Source organism: Ostrinia furnacalis, unplaced genomic scaffold, assembly GCF_004193835.3.
Source record: "Ostrinia furnacalis isolate ACB-3 unplaced genomic scaffold, ASM419383v2 OfSCF4908, whole genome shotgun sequence".
NCBI lineage: Eukaryota > Metazoa > Arthropoda > Insecta > Lepidoptera > Crambidae > Ostrinia > Ostrinia furnacalis.
In genome coordinates, this window is record NW_021135147.1 from 1 (window position 1) to 27,967 (window position 27,967).

The 27,967-nt window shown below is 41.6% G+C and overlaps 1 protein-coding gene across 1 annotated transcript; it reads right to left on the minus strand.

Moving 5' to 3' along the window:
• Positions 1–978: 978 nt before the first annotated feature.
• LOC114360149 (LIM domain kinase 1-like) lies at positions 979–27,908 on the minus strand (the record flags this gene model as incomplete). The annotated part of the gene is made up of 13 exons (XM_028314730.1): positions 27,732–27,908; positions 26,989–27,079; positions 26,136–26,250; positions 24,833–24,963; positions 18,845–18,964; positions 10,945–11,077; positions 9,592–9,926; positions 8,950–9,064; positions 6,995–7,123; positions 6,114–6,239; positions 3,228–3,359; positions 1,510–1,617; positions 979–1,077 (listed from the first exon to the last, which is right to left on the minus strand). Coding segments are annotated over exons 1-13 (1,656 nt in total), but the record flags the coding sequence as incomplete, so codon positions are not given.
• Between the last annotated feature and the right edge of the window lie 59 nt (positions 27,909–27,967).

Genomic DNA, 27,967 nt, shown 5'->3' on the forward strand with positions numbered 1-27,967 from the left:
TGATCGAATAATAGCATTTGTCAATTAAATATTCCTTAAGCTTTAATTTAAATATGTTAAAGTCATTTATGTCTCGTATGGATTCCGGTACTTTATTATAGATACGAGGAGCATTTCCAAAGAAACTCTTATTAAATAAAGTAGTTTTAGCTTCGATGGCACACAGTTTGTTTTTGTGACGTTCACGGGTCCTGAACTCAAATTTATCAATATTATTTTTTATAAATATACAACACTCCAGAATGTATAGACAAGGTAAGTTCAAGATTTTTTATTTATGAAATAAAACTTACATGAGACATTTGACTTTAGGCTATACATAGATCTAATGCAGCGTTTTTGTGCTCTAAATACAACTTCCCTGTTAGATGAATTACCCCAAAAAATTAATCCATATCTAAACCATTACAAACATTATAATTTGACTATTGAAATAAAGGGTGATGAAAAGGGGTTGGCGAGTTTGGCGATCTTCTGTGAACTGTTATTTTGTAAGGAGTTGGCGACTAGTCATATACGGGACTATACACACTCGTTCCCACCGCTGCAACTCCTGTGTAGCCAGGATCTACAGCTTGACCGCCACAAAAACCCAACCAATGAAGGTCAAGTTTGTCCCGGGGGAAAGTTAAACTGTCCGCAACGAAGTTAATCAGAAGAACATAGGAGGAGTTCGAAATTAAGGTTCAACTTTCTACGGTGACAAACAAAGGTACCTTTAAGAAAAGACCAGATCCAGGAGAACAAACTAGTCATATATCTTGCTTTTGTCATAATAAGGAGTAAAAGGTGGCGCAACTGCCAAGTAATATTATGACACTTGCTAATGGTTATGACAGCGCAGCATTGGCGCCAACTAGTGAACACATACTTATTAGAAGGGCTTATAGTATTTTCATTGATGAGTAAGACCTTGTGACTTGCCAATGGCGCCAACTGGCTGACAAATACTTAAATAATTTGTGTTGCGATACTCACCTCGCAAAGAATGATCCCGAAGGAGAAGACGTCGACCTTCTCATCGTACACGTTTCCGTTCATCATTTCCGGCGCCATCCAGTACGGGTTGCCCACCACCTGAAATAACAATGTCAGACACATTTAACAAAACAATCATATTAATGTTACAAATGAGAAATAAATAACTTAGTCCGCTGATCTGATTTAAATGACAGATACGGGACTATTCCCACCTCGTCCCCACCGCTGCAACTCCTGTGTAGCCAGGATCTACAGCTTGACCGCCAATAAAAACAACCAGTGAAGGCCAAGCCTGTCCCGGGGGAAAGGTTAACTGTTATTGGATCCGCAACGAAATTATTCAGAAGAACATATGAGTTCGAAGTGAGGGTTCGACTTCCTTTGGCGCAAAGCGGATTACAGGTGACAAAACAAAGATTCAAATTTAAATTCAGTCTTGTAACCATATAAAGTCTTACCTTTAAGAAAAGATATACAGGGTGGAATTTGGTAATGCTACCTGAAGGGAAAGTACTCTAAATACTGTACCGTGTACCGCTTCCTTGTGCGCGCGTGCGGCGCGCGCTCGAGCGTGCTGGCGGCGGTGCGCTGCACGATGCGCGCCAGCCCGAAGTCCGCCACGATCACCGTCATGTCCTGCGCACATTAACACCGCTTACATAAGCTATAGTCTCGTCGCTGAGCACGTAGAAATTCGCGCGTAATGAGGGCTATCGTTTTAGCGCTCACCAGTTAGCGCCACTGTAGAGTAAGGTCCTGCCACTTGCTAGAGTTGCTAGTAGCGAAGACAGTGGCACCAACTGGTGAGCGCTAAAGTGGTAGGAGGACTATCGCATTTGCACTCATCAAGATGGCGCCACTGTAGAGTAAGGTCCTGTCAATCGCCAGGGGTGCCAACTGTTAAGTATAAAAACGATAGCCCTCATTATATTGCTGTTGCGCTTGCACACTCACTGCGGCCGCCCGTCGCGACAGCAACATAATTACGCGCGAGCGATAAGGATGGGTAGCTCGGGGTCATTGGACAAAATTCTACGTGCTCAGAGACCGGGCTTTACTTGAACAGACGAAGCCGAGGGAATGCTACGTCTATTCCCGGTTGTCGACAGTGGCTTTGACGCTACTGAGGATAAATGGAAAAAATAATCCCGATTGTCACCAGTGGCGACTTAACACATACTTTCTCAGTTGTAGCTACAGGCTAAATCAAAATTATTTTTATTTCGTTATAGGTATAACTTATAACCCAGCCTCGTTGGCGGAAGCCCAGTAGCCTTATTCACGTAACAAAACTTCAACGACAAATCGAAATGACCCTTGTAAATACGGATTTAGAATTGTTTTTCAATAGGACTACTTCTGAACGTCATCAGCGAGATTTTGACTATGTCAAAAATAATACGTGAATTACTTACAGTACTTTCGCCAACAAGGCTCGAATACTATGTTCCTCATTGATTGAGGACTGTAAAGCAACATCTAGTTCTCACCTCTCGCACGAGGCAGTTGTGCGAGTTGAGGTCCCTGTGGATGACGTTCATGCGGTGCAGGTAAGACAAATCAATTTCATTTATCATATTTTCAGGTGGCTCTATCTGGCTATAGTTGCGACGGCTCTCATTGGTTGAGGACAGAAAAGCAACATCTAGTACGTACCTCGCGCACGAGGCAGTTTATATGGCTGTTATTCACCAAGGACGCGAATAAGCCCCGAATACTATGTTCCTCATTGATTGAGGGCTGTAAAGAAACGGTTGCACGTACCTCTCGCACCAGGCAGTTTTGTGTTGCTGTGCGGTCGCGGTGGATGACATTCATGCGGTGCAGGTAAGACAAATCAATGTCATTTATCGTATTTTCAGGTAGCTCCATCTGGCTGTAGTTGCGACGTCTCTCATTGATTGAGGACTGTAAAGCAACATCTAGTACTCACTTCTCGCACGAGGCAGTTGTGCGAGTTGAGGTCCCTGTGGATGACGTTCATGCGGTGCAGGTAGGATAAATAAATTTCATGTATTTTACCGGTGGCTCCATCTGGTTATAGTTGCGACGTCTCTCATTGATTGAGGACAGTAAAGCAATGAGAGACGATGATGATAGATGTTGCTGTCGCGCTCGCACACTCACTGCGGGTGCCAGTCCCACAGTCGCGACAGCAATATAATTACGCGCGAGCGATAAGGATGGGTAGCTTGGGGTCATTGGACAAAATTCTACGTGCTCACGGACCAGGCTTTAGTACTCACCTCTCGCACGAGGCAGTTGTGCGAGTTGAGGTCCCTGTGGATGACGTTCATGCGGTGCAGGTAGCCCACGCCCGCCGCCACGTCGCGCGCCAGCCGCGCCCGCGCCCGCCAGCCCAGCACGCGCCCGGGGTCCTGCGGGAGCATACGTTAATACACTTCACACTTTGCAATTTATAACTCACTTAACGTCACATTGCTCACGAGACGACAACATAGATTGAAATGATTGTCGATCATTCATTCAGCGCCTGAGCAACGTCGAAGTGTTGTGTTACTTGTTCGAAAAAAAAAAAACGTTTCAGGGCGATTGTTTCAACATAAGATTCTAGGGTGGGTGCACCAGTCCCACACCAGGAACCAGTAGTTTTTATGTTTTTATTTTATTTTTCTATGCTGAATAAAGTATTCTTATTCTTATTCTAGTACACCATTTCTAATTACACATCAAAATATTAACAATCTGTCGAATTTCCCGCCACTTTTGTTACGTTTGGTAGCACTGCCGTACTTCTACCAATCATTAGTCATAAATAAAAGCGACAAACACGACTTGGTACGATCTGGTCAACCTTAGACACATTGCGACTTTCCACATTGGTTGTTAAATAAAAATAAACCTTTGTCCAGCAGTGGACGTCTTTCGGCTGAAACGAACGAACAGCTATTAAGAAAATTGGAATAAGCTACTTGATTCTATGATAGACAAGGAGTAGTTAATTCTTTTTTTTTGCAATGATTGTTGTAATAATTGAGTCACAATATCAAAATTACTTTTAAAATGTCGCTTATTCGGTTTGTTACTGGTACACCCACTCTATATAGGTTTTTTTTTTTTTTTATTTGTGGCAATTAAACCTCTCTGGGAGGTTTATTTCTGCCAATGTCGAGTGAAAAATATTGACATAGTTATCAATAGAACGTGGGTGTTTCAGTTCTATTGATTTTTCATGGATTCCGTGGGGTTAAGTATGCCCGTAAGCAGGTTTCGAGACGCCACCGGGTCCAAAGCGGGTTGTTCATACGACAACCCACTCGACACTCGATGCGCGCTCAAATTCGAAGTATTTCAATGTTTTTTATAATTTATCACTTCACTGCACTTTAGAACACAAAATAACACCAAATTTGTACACTAAAGTCCATTAAATAATAAATTGAAACCATTAAAACAGATCGACCATGCTTCCCGTTCAACTACCCTCCACGGAATCTATATAGGTTATCCAACGTGGCAAAAATCCGAACTGATAACCTTGTGCTCCTCCTGTCAATGTCATAGCAGTTGTCAATGTCATTCAGTGTAGGACAACTATTGGTAGAATTACGGAGCGTCACCGCTCACATGTCGTAGGGCACAATCAATGTCCGTATGATTGTTTCAACAATCGTTATAGCAGTAATTATGGTAGACTGATACTGGACAACCGGTGCTTTTTAGAACTATTGATAAATTATGTCAACTGCGTACTTCAGGAGTGTTTGTTTCAACAGCCCTTTCCGCGACAGTTATGGCCGACCTATATTGAACAGCGGGTATGTATTAAAATTATTGGCAAATGTCTTGAACTCCTAAATTGAAATGAGGCAGTTCTTTCCAACAGCCCTTATAACGACAGTTACGGCGAACCTATACTTGACAGCAGGTGTATCTTGGAATGTCATGTTGGTAAATCATGTTGACTGCCCGATTCAGAGCTGGTTGTTACGAAAAGCACGTGGATTTGCATGACCAAAGTAGCAAGCGACCTTTTTTTAAGAAACGGATCTCTTCTAAACAACCTGGACAGCGATTGCGATAAGATAAGATAATTTATTTATTTGCTTAAAACATGGTATACATAATTAAATATCGGTGTTACATGTTGAAATGTGCTCATGTTCTGCTTCATCAAAGAATGCATGCAAACATTTTATATACAGTAGTTGGAATCTAATTAATTAATACAAAAAGTTCATAATAATGTCTCAGTTACAATAATGTCAGAATTCAATTTAAGTCAATTCATTTCAATTTACAATAATGTCAACAAAATATTAATAATCAGCTTAGCGCAAATGTTATGTCGCAAAGAAATCCTTCATGTCATAGAAGCTATGTTGATTTAGCCATTTATATAGTCTATCCTTAAACAAATTAATAGTGAGCAGTTTAAACAGTGTCTAAGAACTAATGGTCAATGATGACAACAGCCCAGTTCAGGGGCAGTTCTTTCCTGGAACAGCCCTTGCAGTGGCAGTTATGGCCAACCTATACTGTATAAGGTCTAAGGATACTAAAATACCTGTGAAGCGATTTCGATAAAAGTGGACTGTATAGCGATAGGGAGACTTCCAATATATTTCTGTGACTTGGGTGAAAAACTTTAACATTGAAAATAATGTAAAAGGATTGCGATCGGGCTTACCTGGCTCCTGAAGATGTTTAGCCTGATACGTACAATTCAAGTAATCCCCCAGTGCTGGGCCCAGATGAGTTCCTACCGTCCTTGTAGTAACGGCCACGCTGGACACCTTCACACCGCCTCTCACGCAATCGATGATGGATTTAATAAATATACTACTTTAAACTACTGCGACACTAATTGAGAGTAATTTCTATGCTTGCGCGATAATTCCGACAAGTTTAACCACCTTTTTTGGCGATTCGAAAACGAGAGCGACACGACGGCCCAATCCAAATTTTGCAACTAACTTTATTTGACAGTTCAACCGAATGTTGCTATACAAAAAATATTAAATAATGCTACGACTATGGTTTCACATTTATGTCAAAAGTGAACAACACCTACTTGTAATGACCCATGTTCGTAAATTAAATATATTTTGATTTGATTTATAGCGAGTGTATTAGAATTATTTATTGGTGAATATTTCAGCGTGACCGACCTGTATGAGCTGGTGCAGCGTGCCGCCGGGCACGTACTCGGTGACGAGGTGCAGGCGCTTGTCTCGGTACAGCACGCCCACGAAGCGCAGCACGTTCGGGTGGCTCAGGGAACGCAGCACCGCCACCTACGGACATTTTTAACACGCTTTTACTATGCTTCAACCACACCAGGTCGCGGGAAGAGCCTGGATGCGGGCAGCGCAGGACCGTTCATTATGGAAAACCTTGGGGGAGGCCTTTGTCCAGCAGTGGACATCATTTGGCTGAAACGACGACACCAACGCGTGCAGATTGCCATCCGGCGCGATCCAATGACGATTCAAGGTCGCGCGACCTATCATTGGCCTTTGATCGCGCCTTCGATGGCGATCTGGACGCGTTGGTGTGGTTAAAGCTTCAGATCGTCGTGTATTAAACTGATCTGAATTACACGCACTTCTAATTCTTGTATCATCATGAAACTGTAATTTTATGTAGATTATATGACAATACCATCTGCTCGATGGTACCATAATATTATGGTACCATCGAGCAGTCTGATGATGGGACTGAAAGTGGGACCTTGGGATATGGGACCTTAAGAACTCCTAAACGAAAGGGCAGAATCGCATCGAGTTTGAGTTTATGGGATTAGTCTTTTCGAGCACATTAGTGCTAGATGATGTTCAGGGCCCTGGTGATGGAGTCGGGAGATGTCCATAGGAACTCCTAGTGACATACAAATTAGAATAGGGCCCAACTAAAAGTCGGTGGTTTGCACCTAGGCTTACTGCGAGTTGGTGGAATGTTGACAATGTAGGATTTGTACGCCAACCCGCCCCTTGTTTGCTTGATGATGGAAGTGGAACAGTGGAATTAGTGAATGTAAAGAACAAAATACCTCCTTGAGGAAGTTCCTCTGCGCAGCCTCGTCGACGCGGTAGAGTTGCTTGAGCACCATGACCTCGTTGGTGGCGCGGTGCGTCACCTTGTACACCTGCCCGAAGAAGCCCGAGCCCAGCAGCTCACCCTACGACAAAATAAATTAGTAAACATAGTTTGGGACGCTACATGTGTCGATACTTTAGCCCCTTCCCACCTCAGGGAATCAGTTGCTAAAGCTGGGGCTGCAGCAGAGTCGGCTGAGTTAGCCAAACGACGACGACGTAAGTTTATATTTTTATTTTGTTTAGAGTTAAGTTTGCCTTAGTTGTAAACATGTATTTATAGCTTACAGAGGATTGACTACTGACTGACTCGCTCACTCATCACGAAATCTCAGAAACTACAAGTACTAGGAGCCTCTTTTGCATGGGGGTTCGTTTTAGAACGTAGGTGCTCACTAATAACGGATTTTACGAAACTCCACCCCTAAGGGGGTAAAGCGGGATCCATGCGTACGAAGTCACGGGCGGCCACTAGTTATAATATGAACATGAAATTTAACTAAAGCTCGGTCTGTGAGCACGTATAATTTTGTCCAATGACCCCTAGCTACCCATCCTTATCGCTCGCGCGTAATTATATTGCTGTCCCGACTGTGCGACTGGCACCCGCAGTGAGTGTGCGAGCGCGATAGCAACATAATTACGCGCGCACGATAAGGATGGGTAGCTTGGGGTCATTGGACAAAATTCTACGTGCTCACAGACCAGACTATAAAACAACATAAAGAAGACCATTGGACGTAGCTCAAGTCTTTGTTGGAGAGCCTTTCTCTAGCCTAGTGCGAATCTATGCTATTCCCAGTTCCCACATCTCGTCCCAACTGCAACTGAACCTTTTATCAAATCTACCTTAAAACAAACCGAATTGCATTTAAGTATATCTAGAGTAAACATAAATAACTTGTATGATTTTTGCAACATTGAGCGTGACCCAGTTTATTATTTTTGTTTACGCAGACACTGTATGTTGGATGTTTTTAATAAAGTATGTAGAACAAGCAATATTATGTAGCACATCGTATTGATTTCAAATCTTAAATGTAACTTGTGTAGATTTTAATTTTTTAATTATATATTATTATGTATAAATATTAGATTATATATTTTGCTAAAAATAGTTCTATTAATAAAGTAATGTAAGCCTTTTTTTTTGCCTGAGATACAGGAATTATAATTCTTAGTTCAGGCACGTATGTACTTTTACCTATTATAGTTTAATATTAGCCTATTGTTAAAAACTGTCAATAAGTTATTCAATAAAGAATTTATTTATTTATTTATTTATTTATTTATTTATTTAACTTCTGTGTTGCCAAGATTTATAACCCGTTTGTCAAAAAAATCAACCAGCTAAGGTAAGATTAATACATGTTTTGTGCACCAATTAAGTTAGTAATGATGTCGTGCCCTGCGTTCCCAAACAACTGCCCGCGGGAAGATTTAATGAATGCTACTGACAACGTCATTCTTGTAGCGGAGTTTGGGTTGACACTGTGGTTTGTTGTCGACACGACAAGAAAAAGTAAAGGTATATTTTAAGAGATAATAATAAACTTTAAATGTCGTGTCTTTTATTTTACAGAGCAACACATGCGTTTATTTTATCTCTGAGAAAGAGTACATTATAAAACGACATTTAAAGTTTATTATTATCTCTTAAAATAATATAATGTACTCTCTCTCAGAGATAAAATAAACGCATGTGTTGCTCTGTAAAATAAAAGAAACGACATTTAAAGTTTATTATTATCTCTTAAAATATCTTCATATTTCCATAATGAGTTTTCACTATGACATTCATTTGATAGAGGTCAAAGTCATAGACAAGCCATAGACCTTAAATTAAAATGTATTTACTTAACAGGTATAATACCTTGATAGACTGTAAAAAACTTTATAAAAGAAGTACCTGCAGCAAGTCAGCGGCACGGAATACAGTCTGGCCAGGCGCGGGGTGCGCGCGGAAGGAACGCGCACGGCTCAGATCTCGGAGCACCCCTCCACACCCCTCACCTCCTTCCACACTGAGGGAATTACATTCAAATACATTACATAAACGTTAGTTGGCAATTCAATCACATTCTCATTGCCTGGATGTTAGTTTGGACTGAGGATTACATTGTTATTTTTTGTTGTCTTTAAAAACTCAAATAAACTAAATCTAAAGTCCGATCCGTGAGCACGTAGAATTTTGTCCAGTGCTCGCACACTCACTGCTGGTGGCAGTCGCACAGTCGCGACAGCAAATATAATTACGCGCGAGCGATAAGGTTGGGTAGCTTGGGGTCATTGGACAAAATTCGTGCTCACGGACCAGACTATAAAATGTTATGATTTTAAGTTTTTTTGCATTCGAAAACTTGACAAAAATGTTTTCTACATAGTGAGATACGCTTTTTTGGAACATAAACGTTCGTTCGTTTTAGCCAAATGGCGTCCACTGATGGACAAAGGACTCCTCAAAGGATTTCCACAACGACTGCTTCTTCTGGATACGGGCAGCTCAGAACGTGTAAATAAATACAAGCGTAAAAAAACAACAAATACTTACACATCAAGTAACTTCGACATGCTGCTGCTCCTCTCCTTATCGCCCAACAGCGGCGAGGACGGCGTCTGCCGCTTCCTCATCTGCCGCCCCTTCCCCCCATCCTCCCCCTTCCTCTTAAACAGCCTCTCTTTCCTCCCCCCTCCCCCCTCTTTATGCTCCGGAATGTCCAAGTCTGTTGTGTGTTTCTTCAAGTCTTCCCTCAGGATTTTTCTTTCGACGGGCGATTTTGTGTCGTGTTTCAGCTTTTCTTCTGAGTCAGATGTACGCTTGTTGTTATTATTGTTGTTGTTGTTGGTGCTGTGGGTTGTTGCTTCGGGGTTGTGTTCTATGGTTAACTGGGAAGATAAACGATTTATAAGCACAATAGAAAACTCTGAGGAAAGACCAGTGGGTAAGGGATACAGTCTAAACACCAAGTGGGGTAAACATCTTAGATGCTGTCAACAGGTGAATAATATGTAATCTGCAAAGAAATTAGAAGAAAATAAGAGGCATTCGAATCAGTGTTCCTTCCAGCGCAAAGTGGATGGCAAAAGGTTTACATTAAAAAAGTATACATTACGGGTACCCATCTGTCGTTCGGACGGAGTCAGCTATCAGTCTACTTGCCCTGTGCCACAGAAACATACCCTTATGACAACGGTCTAATGCGCCAGTTCGCAATGAGTCAACCTGTACTTGATGTTTCGCGCTCTTTAGTACGGGTACCTGCTGACCTATACTGTAAACCCCTATGCTTCAAGCACCTGGCGACCTGTACTGTACTGTAAGTGACATGTACTGTACTGTAAGTGACCTGTACTGTACTGCAAGTGACCTGTACGGGTACCTGTAAGACAGCGGCCGGGCGCGCCAGCACCCGTTCTATCTCGTCAGCGGGCGTGGTCCTGACGGGCGAGCCGTTGATCTGCAGCGTCAGCAGTCCACACAATAAGTTGATCCTTACGCGCCCTAGTATTAAGGACAACTGTCGACTTGTACTGTACGTGCTCTGTCCTTTATACCTGTAAGACAGCGGCCGGGCGCGCCAGCACCCGTTCTATCTCGTCAGCGGGCGTGGGCCTGACGGGCGCGCCGTTGATCTGCAGCGTCAGCAGTCCACACAATGAGTTGATCCTTACGCGCCCTGTATTAAGGACAACTGTCGATCTGTACTGTACGTCCTCTGTCCTTTATACCTGTAAGACAGCGGCCGGGCGCGCCAGCACCCGTTCTATCTCGTCAGCGGGCGTGGTCCTGACGGGCGAGCCGTTGATCTGCAGCGTCAGCAGTCCACACAATAAGTTGATCCTTACGCGCCCTAGTATTAAGGACAACTGTCGACCTGTACTGTACGTCCTCTGTCCTTTATACCTGTAAGACAGCGGCCGGGCGCGCCAGCACCCGTTCTATCTCGTCAGCGGGCGTGGTCCGGACGGGCGCGCCGTTTATCTCCAGGATGCGGTCTCCGATCTGCAGCGTCAGCAGACCGCACGACGAGTCGATCCTGGTGAAGAGACAATTAATTAATTCAACTGCATTAGCCTTGCCAGCCGGAGTATAAAGCGCACCGTGATAAACTCTTATCAACGATTTTAGACGGTAAACGTAGGAATTAGCGGGCAAAATCGATAAAATTAAATGTCCCGATAAAAGTTTATCGTGGTGCACATCTCAGATCTACGAGAGGTAAGCAAACGAAATTTAGCTGACAACCGAAAAAAAACACTCAGAAATTAAAAAAAGAAAAAACGGTCTACACCATGTGAATTTTGGGAGCTTTTGTATGAAGGATATTTACGTAGGACAAAACACAATATAATCATAATATTAAGGTTATAGAGGGGAACAATGCAACTGATCTCTTTCTATAAAGAGTCCTATGTATGACTAGTTGCGTCCAATGACAAATTATTATCGGGACTTCCCTTACAAATATGAATAATCACAGATTTTATAATTTTATAAATGCAAATTGCAATTTATCACCTATTTATCTCCATCAGTCGCTATCTCTTTTTGTTGTAATAGAAATGCGATTATTAATTCAATAAAGATCTGTCAAATAACTCCACTGCATGGCCCGTATTCTGTTCTATTCTTAAGTGTACAATAATATTTCGGTCGACTTATTACATTTAATTCAATAGTAGGTTGTTGTCATCGCAAAGTTATTTTGGTCCGCTAATACGTAACTTTCGTAGAATCAACTGACGGAATGAAGTCACTGAACTAAGGCTGAGTTGCACGACCTAACTTTGACAGTAACTATGACGATAACCCGTGTTTTTTACGGAGTTTGACAGATTTTTGACGTTTGTCAAAGTTAAAGTAAGATGGTGCAACCCAGCCTAAGTTACTAACGTGACTTATTTTTGCCAAACCAAAAATACACAGCAAACTGCACTTAAAAAACTAAAGGGCATTACTTACACACTCACTCGACTACGTGTAGCTTCACAAATCATTTTTGCATCACTTCACTATAAACGGGACTATTCCCACCTCTCTTTCCCACCGCTGCAACTCCTGTGTAGCCAGGATCTACAGCTTGACCGCCAATAAAAACACAACCAGTGAAGGTCAAGTTTGTCCCGGGGGAAAGTTAAAAGATGTACACTATGTAAATAAAACGCTTTAATAACATACTGTGTATGTATTGATAGATAGATAAATCATTTATTTGCACACACTTTGACACACAATTAGCAAAAGTTAACAATAGGGGACAAACTACAGGACAAGCTTACACTGAGTAGTCTACTCGCAAATTAATTGAAACATTAAATATGCATGACTTACATAATGTTTATCAATATATTATTATTATCCTATAATATTATTAGGCCAGTTCGCTTGGAGTGTGACTCAACATGCATTGATAATGGCAGCAGTTTCTTTAAAAAGGAAATATTGAAGGATAATTCTATTTAAGTACTACATAAATTGTGAAAAAATGAAATAATGCTACAAAAGCAGTGTGGGTAAATTATACAATAAAGAAAAAAAAACATATCAATTGCTCTGATACTTACACGCTAAAAAAATCTTAACTATTTATTACCGAAATTAAACGATCCTTTCTAAGATTAGTTTTAATTTAATGGAAACCTACTTTTTGATAATTTGGCGCCAAAAATGTAAGAAAATATAATATGCAACACATGAAAAAGCACGTGTGTTAAAACTTAAAATGATTTAACTATGAACAAAATAGGAATATCGTTACACTTACAGCATCACCTCTTTCTCGATCAATGACTAAAACTACTTTGGCAAACATAGAAAACTATTTTATGCTGTAGGTACACAAAATCAACACAGTACCACAAAATGCACTTCGAACTCAATACAAATAGATAATATTATATTTTAATGTATTAATAATTATGTAACGTAGTAACCAATAACAGTGACCGATTATACTGCATACGCGACTATCACCCGCGCAGACGGTGATTCATAATAATAAAGATGAATAACATTTGTTTGTTTGTCACTCACAATGAAATTGCTTCAAGCATATCACCCGATGCTTGAGTGACGTCATAAGATTGACCACAATAAAGTCCATCGAAAGTCTTGGTCTAAGCGTTAAGGTAGAGATCTCAACTCTGGATTTAAAGTCTGTCATAATAACATACCATAGGCGTCATTCTGCTCAAAATATTGACGAGCTCTGTTTTCTTAATGATGATTAACGTCATAGGCACTCGTGTCACTTACAAGGAATTACCCGAAACATCACCCGGTGTTTGTGTGACGTCATAGGAATACGCCAACAAAATGTGACGTATGCGTTTTCTAGTATGGACGAACGGCAGCACATCTAGCTCCACAATATGAAAACGTGATAGTTGTGATATGTGTTACTTTGCAACAAATAAACATTTTTCTTTATGCACAAAAAGACATTTCATTTGATCTGCAATCGCACTTAATGTTAAGTGAAATGCAGTCTTGGAGGGTAGGTACATATCCAGTGGTCCCCATTTGGGTATACATATAGCAGGGGCACCCCAGAATGGTCCATTGTCACCCCCTGATGCTTGGCACCCGGGGCGGACCGGATTATGTGTTCGAGAAAGACAGCAGCGGGCAGCGAGAATTCCAGGTCTAATATACTACTAACTTTAGATGAGCGTATTTTCAATTACACACATTTCATTCATATAATGATTCATCGTCATTCATGAGCGAAAGCAACAAATAAGGCGATAAATACTAAAATCAGGTAAAAGGTTCAAATTACTAAAGTTTATCTGTATTTTGCCTAACTTGGTAAATGAAATGGAGTGACACAGAATTCGTGTGAGTTTTGTATTATGAGGTTTCCGAGTAAAATGATAAATGAATACCAGAAAAATTCATGCAATAAAACGCAAAGATGCGACAGTCACTACGATACGGATGGTAGAGAGGGTAGTGAGGAGAACTACTTATCACTACAGATCCAAAAGTATCCGTCAAAAAGCGTAAAGGCGCGTGCGCACGTTTGACTTTTTGTCGCCAGTATTATCCCGTGATAGTATATCTGTTTCTTTTACACCTTTATAAAGAGAAAAAGATAGACATACTGTCACGGTGACAAGTCNCTGACATAGCCCGACGGATCAGCAAGCTGAAGTGGCAGTGGGCTGGGCACATAGTACTCAGAATTGAATTACCTACATACATCATAAATTGCAAGCTAAATAAAAGCTTGTAATAAAGTCGGGTTTGTTCAAATTTCGAGAACGACTGAGCCTACAAAAGCATTAGAAAATTTACGAAAAATTAAATAAAATTTTATCCCGTACAAAATGTTCATGGATTTTGTTATTTTTATTAAATACCTTTACGCCTGAGTTAAATGACACCGACATCAAGGTTCATTAATTTAAGTTTAAAATAATAGGCAGTAATGTATGAAGAAAGAGTTTCTATTCTGTATCTACCTATGCCCGTGTATTTTTGATCGGTGTCAAATCGGAGTTTTTGGTGCGGGGTACGCGGGTGTTGCTCGCGGCGTGAAGGTCAAACGCCCAAGGTCATTGAGGACTCTAATCGCCTTAATGTTAAGTGAAATGCAGTCTAGGATGGTAGGTACATATCCTGTGGCGGCGTAGCATGGGTTGGCACCCGGGGCGACACCCCCTCCCCCCATAAGTCCATAAGTTGGGTATACATATCGCAGGGGCACCCCAGTATGGTCTGGTGCCCCCCAGGATTTTAAAGATGTTGCTATGATGTACCTACTAAGTCATGAGATATATGATACCAATCGCACCCCTCCTCTGTATCAGACACTTCGTTGTCACCCCCTGATGCTTGGCACCCGGGGCGGACCGGATTATGTGTTCGAGAAAGACAGCAGCGGACAGCGAATTCCAGGTCTAATATACTACTAACTTTAGATGATCGTATTATCAATTACACACATTTCATTCATTTAATGATTCACTGTCATTCATGAACGAAAGCAACAAATAAGGCGATTAATACTAAAACCAGGTAAAAGGTTCAAATTACTAAAGTTATCTGTATTTTGCCTAACTTGGTAAATGAAAAGGAGTGACACAGAACTCGTGTAAGTTTTGTATTATGAGGTTTCCGAGTAAAATGAAATAAATAACTAAAACCAAATAAATTCATGCTTTACGATGAAATAAAACGCAAAGATGCGACAATCACTACGATATTGAAGGTAGAGAGGGTAGTAAGGAGAACTTCTTATCTCCTACAGATCCAAAAGTATACGTCAAAAAGCGTAAACAGGCGCGCGCGCACGGTTGATTTTTTGTCGCTAGTAGGTATTATCCAGTGATATAATTATATCTGTTTCTTTTATACCATTATAAAGACATTATCACGTGACAAGTCACACGTCCGCGCGCGCCTTTAAATTAGCGTGGCGTTGTAGCAAGTGAGTAAATTTTAAAGAAAGCACCAAAATATCAGAATGTGGACTTGACTTCGCAAAATGCGCACACAAGGCTGATTGATGAGTTGAGATGAGACGAGAAAATCTTCAGCCTTTACATTTGTATTGAAAAATCAACAAAGCGCAGTGCACATTTTGCAAAGTGCGTGCACATTCTGCGTCAGACCCGTTTTTTAGTATCTGTAAGTAATATTAGTATAGAAAAGTGCGCATTTTACGTAGTGCATTCTGCGTCAAAGCAGAGTAAATACAAATTAGTAGGTTATCTTCATAATTTATCGTGGATTATCGGGGAGTCAGTCGTGGTTGCGCCGAGTTTTGTCAGTGCGTGCGTGCGCGACGCATACGTATTGGCGCGCTCACATACAAACCGCGCTCGGTGCGCTTCTATGAAGATGACCTACTCATTTGTATTTACTCTGAGTCAAACCCCTCTGGTGGATACGCAACCTTAAGGGACTTAGGGAACTGTCAACTGTCAGTAGTTTCAATACCTGCGGCAGACGAGCTGCAGGCAGGCGGCGAGCGCGGCCCTTAGAAGCGCCCGCGCCACGCGACACAGCTTGGCGCCGCAGCGGGCCACGTGCACGCCGCACGCGCACCTACGCGTTAGCACTGTTAGTGGGTTACTGGGCAGTGTGGTGCGATGAATTTGTTAGTTCTTGTATCTTATTGGTAAAGCTATAAGTCGTTATAAGGTGTAGAGTGAAATGTAGAAGAGAGATTGCAGCAGCGCACGCGCCAGGCGACACAGCTTGGCGCCGCAGCGGGCCACGTGCACGCCGCACGCGCACCTACGCGTTAGCACTGTTAGTGGGCTAGTGGCCATGATGCTAGGAATTTGTTAGTTCTTGTATCTTATTGGTAAAGGTATAAGTCGTTAAGCAGGGTACTCATCTAGCCGTGTAACATGTAATGTATCAGATACTGTATCAAGTGAGTATGTACTCACTTGGCACGAGCCCGCTGCTCGCGCGTGCTTCGCAGTAAGATCGCAGCGACCCGCCGAGTGGCAGTATCTCTGCGAGCACAAAGGCGGCTCCGGGAGCTCGCAGCTAGGTACGCGATGACCGTGGACGAACCGTACTCATTTCAAGGTTGGATACGTTACATGCTAGGTTACGTGCTACATGGCAGGTGAGTACCCTGCTTTATAAGGTGTAGAGTAAAATGTAGAAGAGAGATTGCAGCAGCGCCCGCGCCAGGCGACACAGCTTGGCGCCGCAGCGGGCCACGTGCACGTCGCACGCGCACCTACGCGACATCACTGTTAGTGGATTAGTCGGCGATAACGTGCGGTGAACTTGTTAGTTTTAGTAACGCCATAATAAAGCCTAATTCGCACTAAAGTCGAGTAATCGCTTTTAGTAACTAAACTATTCGCTGCGGACCAAAAAACCGTTTGACTGGTGAGCGAGTGAGCCGAGACGCGTGGTGGCAGAGTGCTATTCGCTTATCAAAATAGAACATAATGGAAATAGGCTCGACTAAACAATTTAGTAACTTACTCGAATAACTTTTTGGTTATCAGACGATGTCACGTTTCTTAATAACTCGACAAGTGCGAACAAGACTCAAGTCTTTATTATACAGTGTGAGTCTTGATAAAGTGCACATATGAAAATAGGTGAAACTAGACCATAGTTCTACCAAGATATTAGTAAAATTGTAGAAGAGACTTCAGCAGCGCCCGCCCCGCGCAAAAAGCACGTAAGATAGTAATTGCTATGAAATCTAGAACGCAATTCATTTGTTATTAGAAATTATTGATGAGTTAATTAGTGAAATTATCAATATTATCAAGGGTCAGTAATGTTAGACCAACATAATAAATCTAGGTATCAAAGGTTAAGGTGCTTAGAGGTGATTTAATGAACATATCTTGGCGGCAGGTTTGATCCGTCAATATTGTTTATTATCATGACATCATACAATAACATTTCCGTGGAAGTTTTACCTTTGATCAACTCCGATCACAATCAAGAAAGTTAATAAATAACTGTTTATGCTGAACATATTATGGAATTCATGGAAGTTTCATTTATTTCTTGGACATTTTTGTATGGCGCCTTCTACTTCAATATAAAGGGCGCTTGTTCTACAGTACCTGACAATCGATATAATTAAAGCATACTGAATATTTTTATGACTATTAAGAGCACGGTCTTAACGAAATATATCTAAAGGTTCCTTTTGAATCATTATTACTTGCGTATACTTGTAGTATAGACAAATTATACAGGTCACAGTTTCCAAATATTGTTCCAAAAATAGTAAATTTCATATAGTTCCAAAATACTGAACTGTCTTATGCATGACATTGACAGTGGGGCGCCACCGTCAATACCGGATCGCTGATTTCGATTTTTGCCATGTTGGAAACCATATAGTTGAACGATGGTAGCGCCCCCCTGTCATTGAGTTTGGTGGGACAGTTCAGCGTGGGTCATCTATACAATACTATTTGTCTCCATGAGAGACACTGTATACTTCAATTACGCGAGTTAACTCCGCAAAGCGCCATCTAGTGGTAGGTTTATGAACTTTACGTATAAATACTCGTACAGGGGAGTATTATATGCATAATGGTGACTGAGTTTCTTGCGCTGCTTCTTCTCAGCACTGGCCCATTTATTGTCTCGAAGCAGTGGTAGGGTTAATACTGGGACGTGTAAAGTGACGAAAATATTGTGCAAATGCGGGTGGGTGAAGAATATTCATCGCGCTTGAGCACACGACGCCGCATGTCTTCAGTCTCGCGGGCAGACTGACATGAGTTGAAACATCGGGAGGGTCGGATTTGTTTACCTTTATAAAAGTGTTATGTTGCAAAATCCAGTAACAGTGATAATTTATCGTGTAAAAGTCCTTTTTAAATCCTATTTGCAAAAGTAAATGAGATTTATGAGTTTTACTAGCGGCCGCCCGTAACTTCCCCGTACGCGTGGTCCCCGTTTTACCCCGTTATAACCAATGTACACTGTGATTCAAATACATAAAATTTCAATATTATTTACGAATGTCAAAAGCAGTAGTTTGAACAGCGCCTGATAGATGGCGTTGCACGGCTTCGTCGTCCGCATGAATATTTACGAACGTCAAAAGCAATGTTGATAGATGGCGCTTTTTTGTAAATATTTCTCACATTTTATTTATTTATTGTTTGTTTGTCACATATCGTCATAAATTGTAGCATATATGTTATTCTGGGTTTTATACAATAATACTGTAAAGTTTCGTCGAAATCCGTTCAGTAGTTTTTGCGTGAAAGAGTAACAAACATGTTGACATCCAGACATCCATACAAACTTTCGCATTTATAATATTAGTAGGATTATTTTGGGTACTCACTCGGTGACGGTGAGCGCGGCGGCGCCGGGCGCGGGCGTGACGCGCAGCGCACGCGCCGGCGCCTGCAGCACGCGGATGGCGGGAGCGCGCGCGCCCGCCGAGAGCGCGTAGCACTCGCCGCTGCAAACAAACCGAAGGTGTTGTAGGGATATTAGGGATATGTAGTTTTGGTTATGGATACGGTTACGGATATAGGAATAATATTATACCGGTTTCGATTACGGTTACGGATAGTTTTTTATTCCGGATATCAGAAAGTTTCGGATACGGTTACGGATATCCATAACATCCCTGATGTTAAGGTGGGTCTACACTAGACGAGCCGAGCACGAGCGAGGCACGCGCCGAGTCAAAATTCGAGTAGCGTGAATTACGAGGCTCGTTCGAACAAACTCACTTCGAGCGTTTGGCTCGTGCTCGACTGTGCTCCGCCTATAGCAGGGTACTCATCTAGCCGTGTAGCATGTAATGTGTCAGATACTGTATCAAGTGAGTACATAGGCACAAGCCCGCTNGCGCCACGCGACACAGCTTGGCGCCGCAGCGGGCCACGTGCACGCCGCACGCGCACCTACGCGTTAGCACTGTTAGTGGGTTACTGGGCAGTGTGGTGCGATGAATTTGTTAGTTCTTGTATCTTATTGGTAAAGCTATAAGTCGTTATAAGGTGTAGAGTGAAATGTAGAAGAGAGATTGCAGCAGCGCACGCGCCAGGCGACACAGCTTGGCGCCGCAGCGGGCCACGCACACCTACGCGACAGCTTTGTTAGTAGGTTAATGAATGGCGTAATGCTATGGATGGATTGTTAGTGTTTGGTTAGTCTTAATAACATGTAGATTGTAGAGTAAATTGTAGTAGAGATTGCAGCAGCGCGCGCGCCAGGCGACACAGCTTGGCGCACCTACGCGTCAGCACTGTTAGTGGGTTAGTGGCCATCATGCTATGGATGTGGTAGGGCGTTTTCACATTTAAGACTTTAACAGCGTGACGCGATGCCGATAATTTCATACTATTCGTATATGACAGCGAATGCCTGCCTTCACATTACAAGAACGCCACTGCCGCGTCGGCTGCTGTCGCGCTTTTGACGCCCTAATGTGAAAGCGGTCTTAGTATCTTTTTTAAGAAGCCTTCTTTAATGATAAAGAATAAAATTGTAGAAGACTTCAGCAGCGCCCGCCCCAGGCGACACAGCTTCGCGCCACGCGCGAGGCGCACCCGCATCTACATGTTAGCACTGTTAGTGGGTATGATGCTATGGATTGTTAGTGTATAAGATGTAGAGTAAAATTGCAGAAGAAATAGGCGCGTAAACCGACACAGCTTGGCCATGGCGCGAGCCTACTCGTACTAGTCTCCGCCTTTGAACAGTGTTTTAAAGTGACGTTTAGTATGGAAATGTTATAAAACAGTGTTCAACAAGTGTGTAACTTTTTATTGGTAAGGGGGTTAGTGTCAAGGTCTCGTATGGATCTGATGTAGTTTTTTAACTTTCTTAACCTAATTCATATTTGAATGATCAAACGAACTTACCAAGTGAAGTTCGATCTAAATTATCCTGTTTTCGCCGAAGAGATTTAAGTTCCCTCCCAACCCGAAGATTTCTATATCTTCTTCCCTGGAGGTAAACGTCAATGTCATCTCTTCTCTAAATATAATGAGACCGCTCGGACACCGAGCCCACAGCGTGGTAGGGGTGGGGTTGCCCGCTCTTTTGTTTTTTAATACTACTACGCTGAATATTGTGTGCGGATTGGGTTGTCGTACAGGGGTACTACATGGTAAAATAAATCTCTTCGGCGAAAACAGGATAATTTAGATCGAACTTCACTTGGTAAGTTCGTTTGATCATTAGAATGGCTACTGGGTAACATCTCGCATTACCTCGGAGCAAAAAAATGGCTACTGGTTAACATCGCGCGTTAACTTGGAGCTAAAAATGGGTCAAAGTTACGCGTCGTGTCACAACGCTTATAATAAAAATGTACGAGCACTTGCACAAAATAGTTGTTACAACCAACCTTTTGTTGGGTCTAATTCTCGTCACTACACTGCACAACTTAAAATAATTACGTTTTTTGTCGGTAAAAACGTCCTGGTGACGTCACTTAAGCATTTTTCTTATACTGCGTGCGGTCGTTGCGCGTGCGCACAAAGGAATGAGACCGCTCGGACACCGAGCCCACAGCGTGGTAGGGGTGGGGTTGCCCGCTCTTTTGTTTTTTAATACTACTACGCTGAATATTGTGTGCGGATTGGGTTGTCGTACAGGGGTACTACATGGTAAAATAAATCTCGGAGGCGAAAGCAGGATAAATTACATTTTATATCCATAGCTAACAGATCCTGAAATGTAATTTGACCCACTACTGGACGAAGCTCCAAAGAAATTCAAGTGATAGCAGAGAAGTTCAGCGATTGTTATGGAATTGGGACGCAAATCATTTGCTATTAGAAATTATTGATAAGTTAATTAGTGAAGTTATCAATATTATCTAGAGTCGGTCGGTTAGACAAACATAATATCTAGTTATCAGAGGTTAAGGTGCTTAGAGGTGATTTAAATGAACATATCTTGGCGGCAGGTTTGATCCGTCAATATTGTTTATTATTATCATGACATCATATTATAACATTTCCGTGGAAGTTTTACCTTTGATCAACTCCGATCACAATCATGAAAGTTAATAAATAACCGTTTATGCTGCCAAACATATTATGGAATTTATGGAAGTTTCATTTATTTCTTGGACATTTTTATATGGCTCCTTCTACTTCAACAAAAAGGGCGCTTGTTGTACAGTACCTGACAACAGATAATAAGCATACCCGTAAACATATTTTTATGACTATTAAGAGCACGGTCTTAACGAAATATATCTAAAGGTTCCTTTTGAATCATTATTACTTGCGTATACTTGTAGTATAGACAAATTATACAGGTCACAGTTTCCAAATATTGTTCCAAAAATAGTAAATTTCATACAATACTATTTGTCTCCATGAGAGACACTGTATACTTCAATTACGCGAGTTAACTCCGCAAAGCGCCATCTAGTGGTAGGTTTATGAACTTTACGTATAAATACTCGTACAGGGGAGTATTATATGCATAATGGTGACTGAGTTTCTTGCGCTGCTTCTTCTCAGCACTGGCCCATTTATTGTCTCGAAGCAGTGGTAGGGTTATACTGGGACGTATAAACTGGACGAAAATATTGTGCAAATGCGGGTGGGTGAAGAATATTCATCGCGCTTGCGTAGACGACGCCGCAGCTTTTCAGTCTCGCGGGCAGACTGACATGACTCGTGCAACCGGAGTTGAAACGTCGGGAGGGTCGGATCGGATAAAGGCTTCGGCAGACCAAACGCGAGGCAGTAGCAGCGCAGTTTGAATGCGGGCCCGCGAAAGTTGTAATACAAGAAACTCTTTGAAGTGTGTCACACCAAATTTGAACGCGGGCCCGCGCTCCAACCGCGCCGCACTGCTACTGCCGGACGATAAACGAGGCGGCGCGGGTGCGGGACAGAAGCGGTGCGAACGCGGGCCCGCTCTGTTGTATTACTATGGCGGCCATATTAGCATGACACACCGGAGGCAGGGCGGTAGCAGCACGTTGAAAGCGGTTTTTGAATATTGAATTTTTTGACAACCGCCTGTGTTGCAACTGCTTTGAAACTGCGCTGCCTTCAGTGTGCTTACTGCCATTATAATTTACTAGCTGACCCGGCGAACTTTGTTCCGCCTTAATGGCAATAAATAAGCAGACTTTTTTTTTTATTTCGAACGGGATAAAAAGTATCCTATGTCCTTCTCCTGGCTCTAAACTACCTCCCTGACAATTTTCAGCTAGATCGGTTCTGCCGTTCTTGAGTTATAAGTGGAGTAACTAACACGACTTTCTTTTATATATATAGATATTATTATTTATCTTGAATGCTGACATTAATTATGAATGAAACAATTAATTGAAATGTAATTTAATTTAATGTAATTTATTATCAATAATGTCAATGTAATTTATAGTCAATGTGTTTTGCAAATAAACCATTTATCTATCTATCTATCTATCTATTAAAAACTGGTATTATCAATATTTGCATGCTATGCTATGAGTTATGGCTGAACAGGCACTGACACTTCGAAACATGAAAATGTAAAAGACCCATTGTAACCCTGTTTTATGCAAATAAATAAATTTGAATTTGAATTTTTGAATTTGAATTTGCCGCGCTGCAACTGACCCGCATTGCTTCTGACCCGCGTTTGGTCTGTGGAAGCCTTAAAAGTTGCAAAATCCCGTAACAGTGATATTTATTGTGTAAATGTCCTTTTTAAATCCTATTTGTAAAAGTAAATGAGTTTTATGAGCTTTTTTATGAGTTTATATTGGGTACTCACTCGGTGACGGTGAGCGCGGCGGCGCCGGGCGCGGGCGTGACGCGCAGTGCACGCGCCGGCGCCTGCAGCACGCGGATGGCGGGAGCGCGCGCGCCCGCCGAGAGCGCATAGCATTCGCCGCTGCAAACAAACCGAAGGTGTTGTAGGGATATTAGGGATATGTAGTTTTGGTTATGGATACGGTTACGGATATAGGAATAATATTATACCGGTTTCGATTACGGTTACGGATATTTTTTTATTTCGGATATCCGAAAGTTTCGGATACGGTTACGGATATCCATAACATCCCTGATGTTAAGGTGGGTCTACACTAGAAGAGCCGAGCACGAGCGGAGCACGCGCCGAGTCAAAATTCGAGTAGCGTGAATTACGAGACTCGTTCGAACAAACTCACTTCGAGCGTTTGGCTCGTGCTCGACTGTGTTCCGCCTATAGCAGGGTACTCATCTAGCCGTGTAGCATGTAATGTGTCAGATACTGTATCAAGTGAGTACATAGGCACGAGCCCGCTGCGAGCTGTACGGCTAGCACGAAAAACTTCCGAGTTCGAATCGTTTGCGTATTCGAATCGCCATCAAAAGATTTAGTACGAAAACTACAACAGCGCCCTTGTGAACGTGTCGTAAAGTGAACTTAGTAAGAGAAATGGTTGCACGAAACTTATTTTGATAATCAAAATTGTCACGTTATCGTTTAATTCGAAGGTTAAGTATCGAGTTTTGTCGAATACGCAAACGATTCAAAGACGAAAGGTGTTCATGCTAGAGGTACTGCTCGCGCGTGGTTCGCAGGGAGATCGCAGCGACCCGCCAAGTGGCGGTATCACTCTGAACACAAAGGCGGCTATTGTCACAATATTGCGGATACGGGAGCTCGCAGCTTGATACGCGATGACCGTGGACGAGCCGTAGTCACTTGAAGGTCGGATACGTTACATGCTAAGTTACGTGCTACAAGGCGTGAGTACCCTGCTTTAAGGTGGGTCTACACTAAACGAGCCGAGCACGAGCGGAGCACGCGCCGAGCCAAAATGGCAATGCCAGATTTTGTATGGAAAGTGGCGTCTTTTTTTTTTCGCGCGGCCATCGACCAAACTTTGTTTTTTGATTACAAAATAGTGTAATAAACTAAACTTACTATGGCATGTATACCTCTAAACTCAGTCTGAACTGAGTTACGAGTATTAGAAGTTTGATGATTTTCATACTAGATTTGCTTTTTGTGCGCAAGTTTTGTAAGAAAATGCAACAAAATATTGCGCTATTTTTTTATTGCGCTGATTCTGCTCCATACTGATGTCTGGAGCCTTTAATGGATGGTATTGTTGGTTTACACATACAATCTCACTATTTTCCTCCCTGACGGTTTTGCATTCGTTGGAAAGGTCTCGGGCTCCGTGAGGTTTATAATAAAGAAAATTCAGGAAAAATTTAAAGGGGATAAAACGGGATCCACGCGTACGAAGTCGCGGGCGGCCGCTAATTGGGTATAATTTGTAAACAAAAAATGCAGTCTTATGGAAAGATCTTAATAGTATGGATTATACAAGGATGGAATCACTGATGAGCAACGGGACACTCACCAGTACAGACTGGAGCGCTCCACCAGCGCATAGGGTTGGCCGTCCTCTATGTGAGCAGCGCACGACACGCACGCAAAGCACTCGGGGTGGAAGCGGTGCTCGCCCGCAGACATCACCGGGCCTGTTATCACCTGCCAGAGAAATACATAATGAGAATCTTCTTCTTTGAAAATTATAAATAACTTGAAAAAATCGAACTGCCTAAGGCGGGAATTGAACCCACGACCTTCCGCTTGCCGGGCGACTGCTCTTCCAACTGAGCTACTTAGACACTGGATGAACCCGTCGAAATTTTCAAGTGTAATACGCTGTTACGGCCAGCGTTAGGCAGTTCGATTTTTTTCAAGTTATTTATAATTTTCAAATTAGTTTGAGATGCGACTCTTAACGCTAAAAATTAAATAATCTTCTTCTTGTCGTGTCGACAACAAACCTCCATAACGTCAGCCCAAAACTCCGCCACAAGAATGGCGTTGTCAGTAGCCTTCATTAAACCTTCCTGGGTGCAGTTGTTTGGACACGCAGGGCACGACATCATGTGCTTCGTCGACTGATAATGATAATGAGAATAAAAACACGAAAAAAAGAATCATGTTCGAAAGTGAAATGATGACACTAAAAATCCACTTTGTTCACCCAGGTGATATCACCCAGATGAGCAAAATAGTCATAGACATAAATCAATAATAATATAATTTTTAATACATTTACTTTGGTGTACATTCCATTCCAACTTCAATGCAGTAATTTATTTACTTGTATACTACATTATTTATTACTACATGTATATGCTAATAGGTATTTGATAACCTACCAATAGGTGTTCGAATACCTACCAAAATATTTTAAGCAAACTAATGGGTTACCTCATTAGAACACTACAAAATAAGGAAAAAAACTTTGGAAACATACATGTATGGTAACAAAGTTTTGATGTGCACATTACTGCCTGAGTATGAACTTATAAAAAGGATTTAAAGCATAATAATACCTAATAAATTAATCCATGAATTATTAAATAACTATGATACTTTAATGCTTTATTGTTGAGGTGCCCTCAAGGGTGTGCTTATGTATTGATAACAGCAGGCAGCAGAAAAGTTCTCGAGTGGCGACCACGGGGCGGAAGACGAAGTGTCCAGGCCCCCCACTAGGTGGACCGACGATGAAGGTGGCGGCAGGTGCCTAATGCGTGCGGCGCAGGACCGGTCGTTGTAAAAATCCTTGGGGGAGGCCTTTGTGGGCGTCATTTGGCTGAAAGGAACGAACATAAATTAACAACTATAAATTAATTATGCATTACCTGAGTGCATTGCTGACAGCTCTCTCCATACCGCGCCCAGTAGTCACTCTGGCAGAACAGGAGCCCTGCCTTCTCGAAGTACCAAGAGGATAGCGCCGCGTCGCATACTGAGCACCTGTTTATAAAAATAAGATTCATCTTTGCTTACGAAGATTGTTTTTGAAAAACGAAAATTAATTGCAAAGTAGGCACTCTCATCAATGCATAGTTATGCTCAGGCCCCTCTTTCCCACTGGGCACCCTGGGCACAAGCCCAGGGCCCCACAATCGAGCAGGCCCCCATCTGTTCTCATAAAAGATCTTTACCCAGATGAGAAGGGCCTCCCTTGATCCTTATGTGCCCAGGGCCCCTAGTAGGTTAAAGACAGCCCTGGTTATGCTGTTGATTTATACACCTTTTCAGAGTTGATATACCATGACTCTTTTTGTATGGAAATTGGAATATGATGATATCAAGTCACTAAATTAATTCAATTTAATTGACTGGCATTTTGTTAATTTCAATTAACTATTTAGTTTTCAGTGATTGAATAGAAAGTTTTTATAAGCTTTAATTTAACTTGCATTGTGTTTGTTTAGGCACAGTAATTAGGTAAGTCAAATCTTGGAACTTAATTTTAAAGAAGTAGTGTCTTAAATTAATAAATAAATAAATATCCTTGGAAATTTTACACTGCGCCTCTAGTTCTAAACTAAGCAAAGCTTGTACTATGGGCACTAGACAACGGATATAAACATACTTAAATACTTTTTTTTTTGTAAATACATACAAATTATTTGGTAATACACTTATATGACTGCCCAAATTACCTCCATGAAAAAGATAAACAGAATGATTTGATTGTTCACTTACCTAAAGCAGTCTTTATGCCATTCCTGCCCGAGAGCAGACACATAATCGTCATCACCAATGTCATTTAAGCACCCGGCACAGTTGAGGGATTCTAAAATCAATCCATCAATTATAATTCTGACCTTCATGTAAAAGCAATGAACTTAATTTTATACTATTGGTCTAAGCTATAGCTATAGAAAACTACAGTGGGTGGGTAATGATAGTTCAAATTCAAATTCATTTTATTTGCACAGAATCATGGTACAATACATCATATTATTTATAATAGTTTCAAGCTTTTGCATTTTATTAAATTAATTCTTCTGCAATAATTACAAAATGCTTGTTTCATGCAAAGTTGTGCAAATCCAAGGATGACTGATTTGACATTATAACCACTTTCTAGGCTCAGTTGTCGCTTAAATATCAGTCTAGAAGGCACAATCCTCCAATTAATAAGTTGTAAGTCCCTACAGTATAAACCTAAAATGCGGAAGTAAACAAAATTCCAGAAATTGCTTGATCAAGTTTAGTGTAAAACTTAGTCAAACTCATACCTACGGAGTTCTTTATGAGAATATTAATAAGTAGAGGACCAAAATATAATTTTATGCTTAGAATAGGCGAGGCAGGGGGCAAACAAAGGATATTTCTTAGCAAGCTTCGCCCACACAAAATATTCAGTGACAAGTACTTCCAAAACAACTATTTTCAAGCACTTTAAAGCTCGAAAATACTATCTTAAAAGAATTACAGCTTACCATTCGTGTTTGTTCCCTCCATTTCATTGCAATTACGAACATTTAATTAATTAAAGTAAGGAAAATATACCAATAACTTGTGCCTTAATCTTCATTGCTTGAAAATGACGTAAATTATACAGAGCTTGACAGCTTAGCTTAACTGACATTGACAGCATTTATTAAAATTGCAATATAAAAATATTTACCCAGAATTATATTGATTTATTCTCCCGAAAAATAAGCAAAGCAGAGTA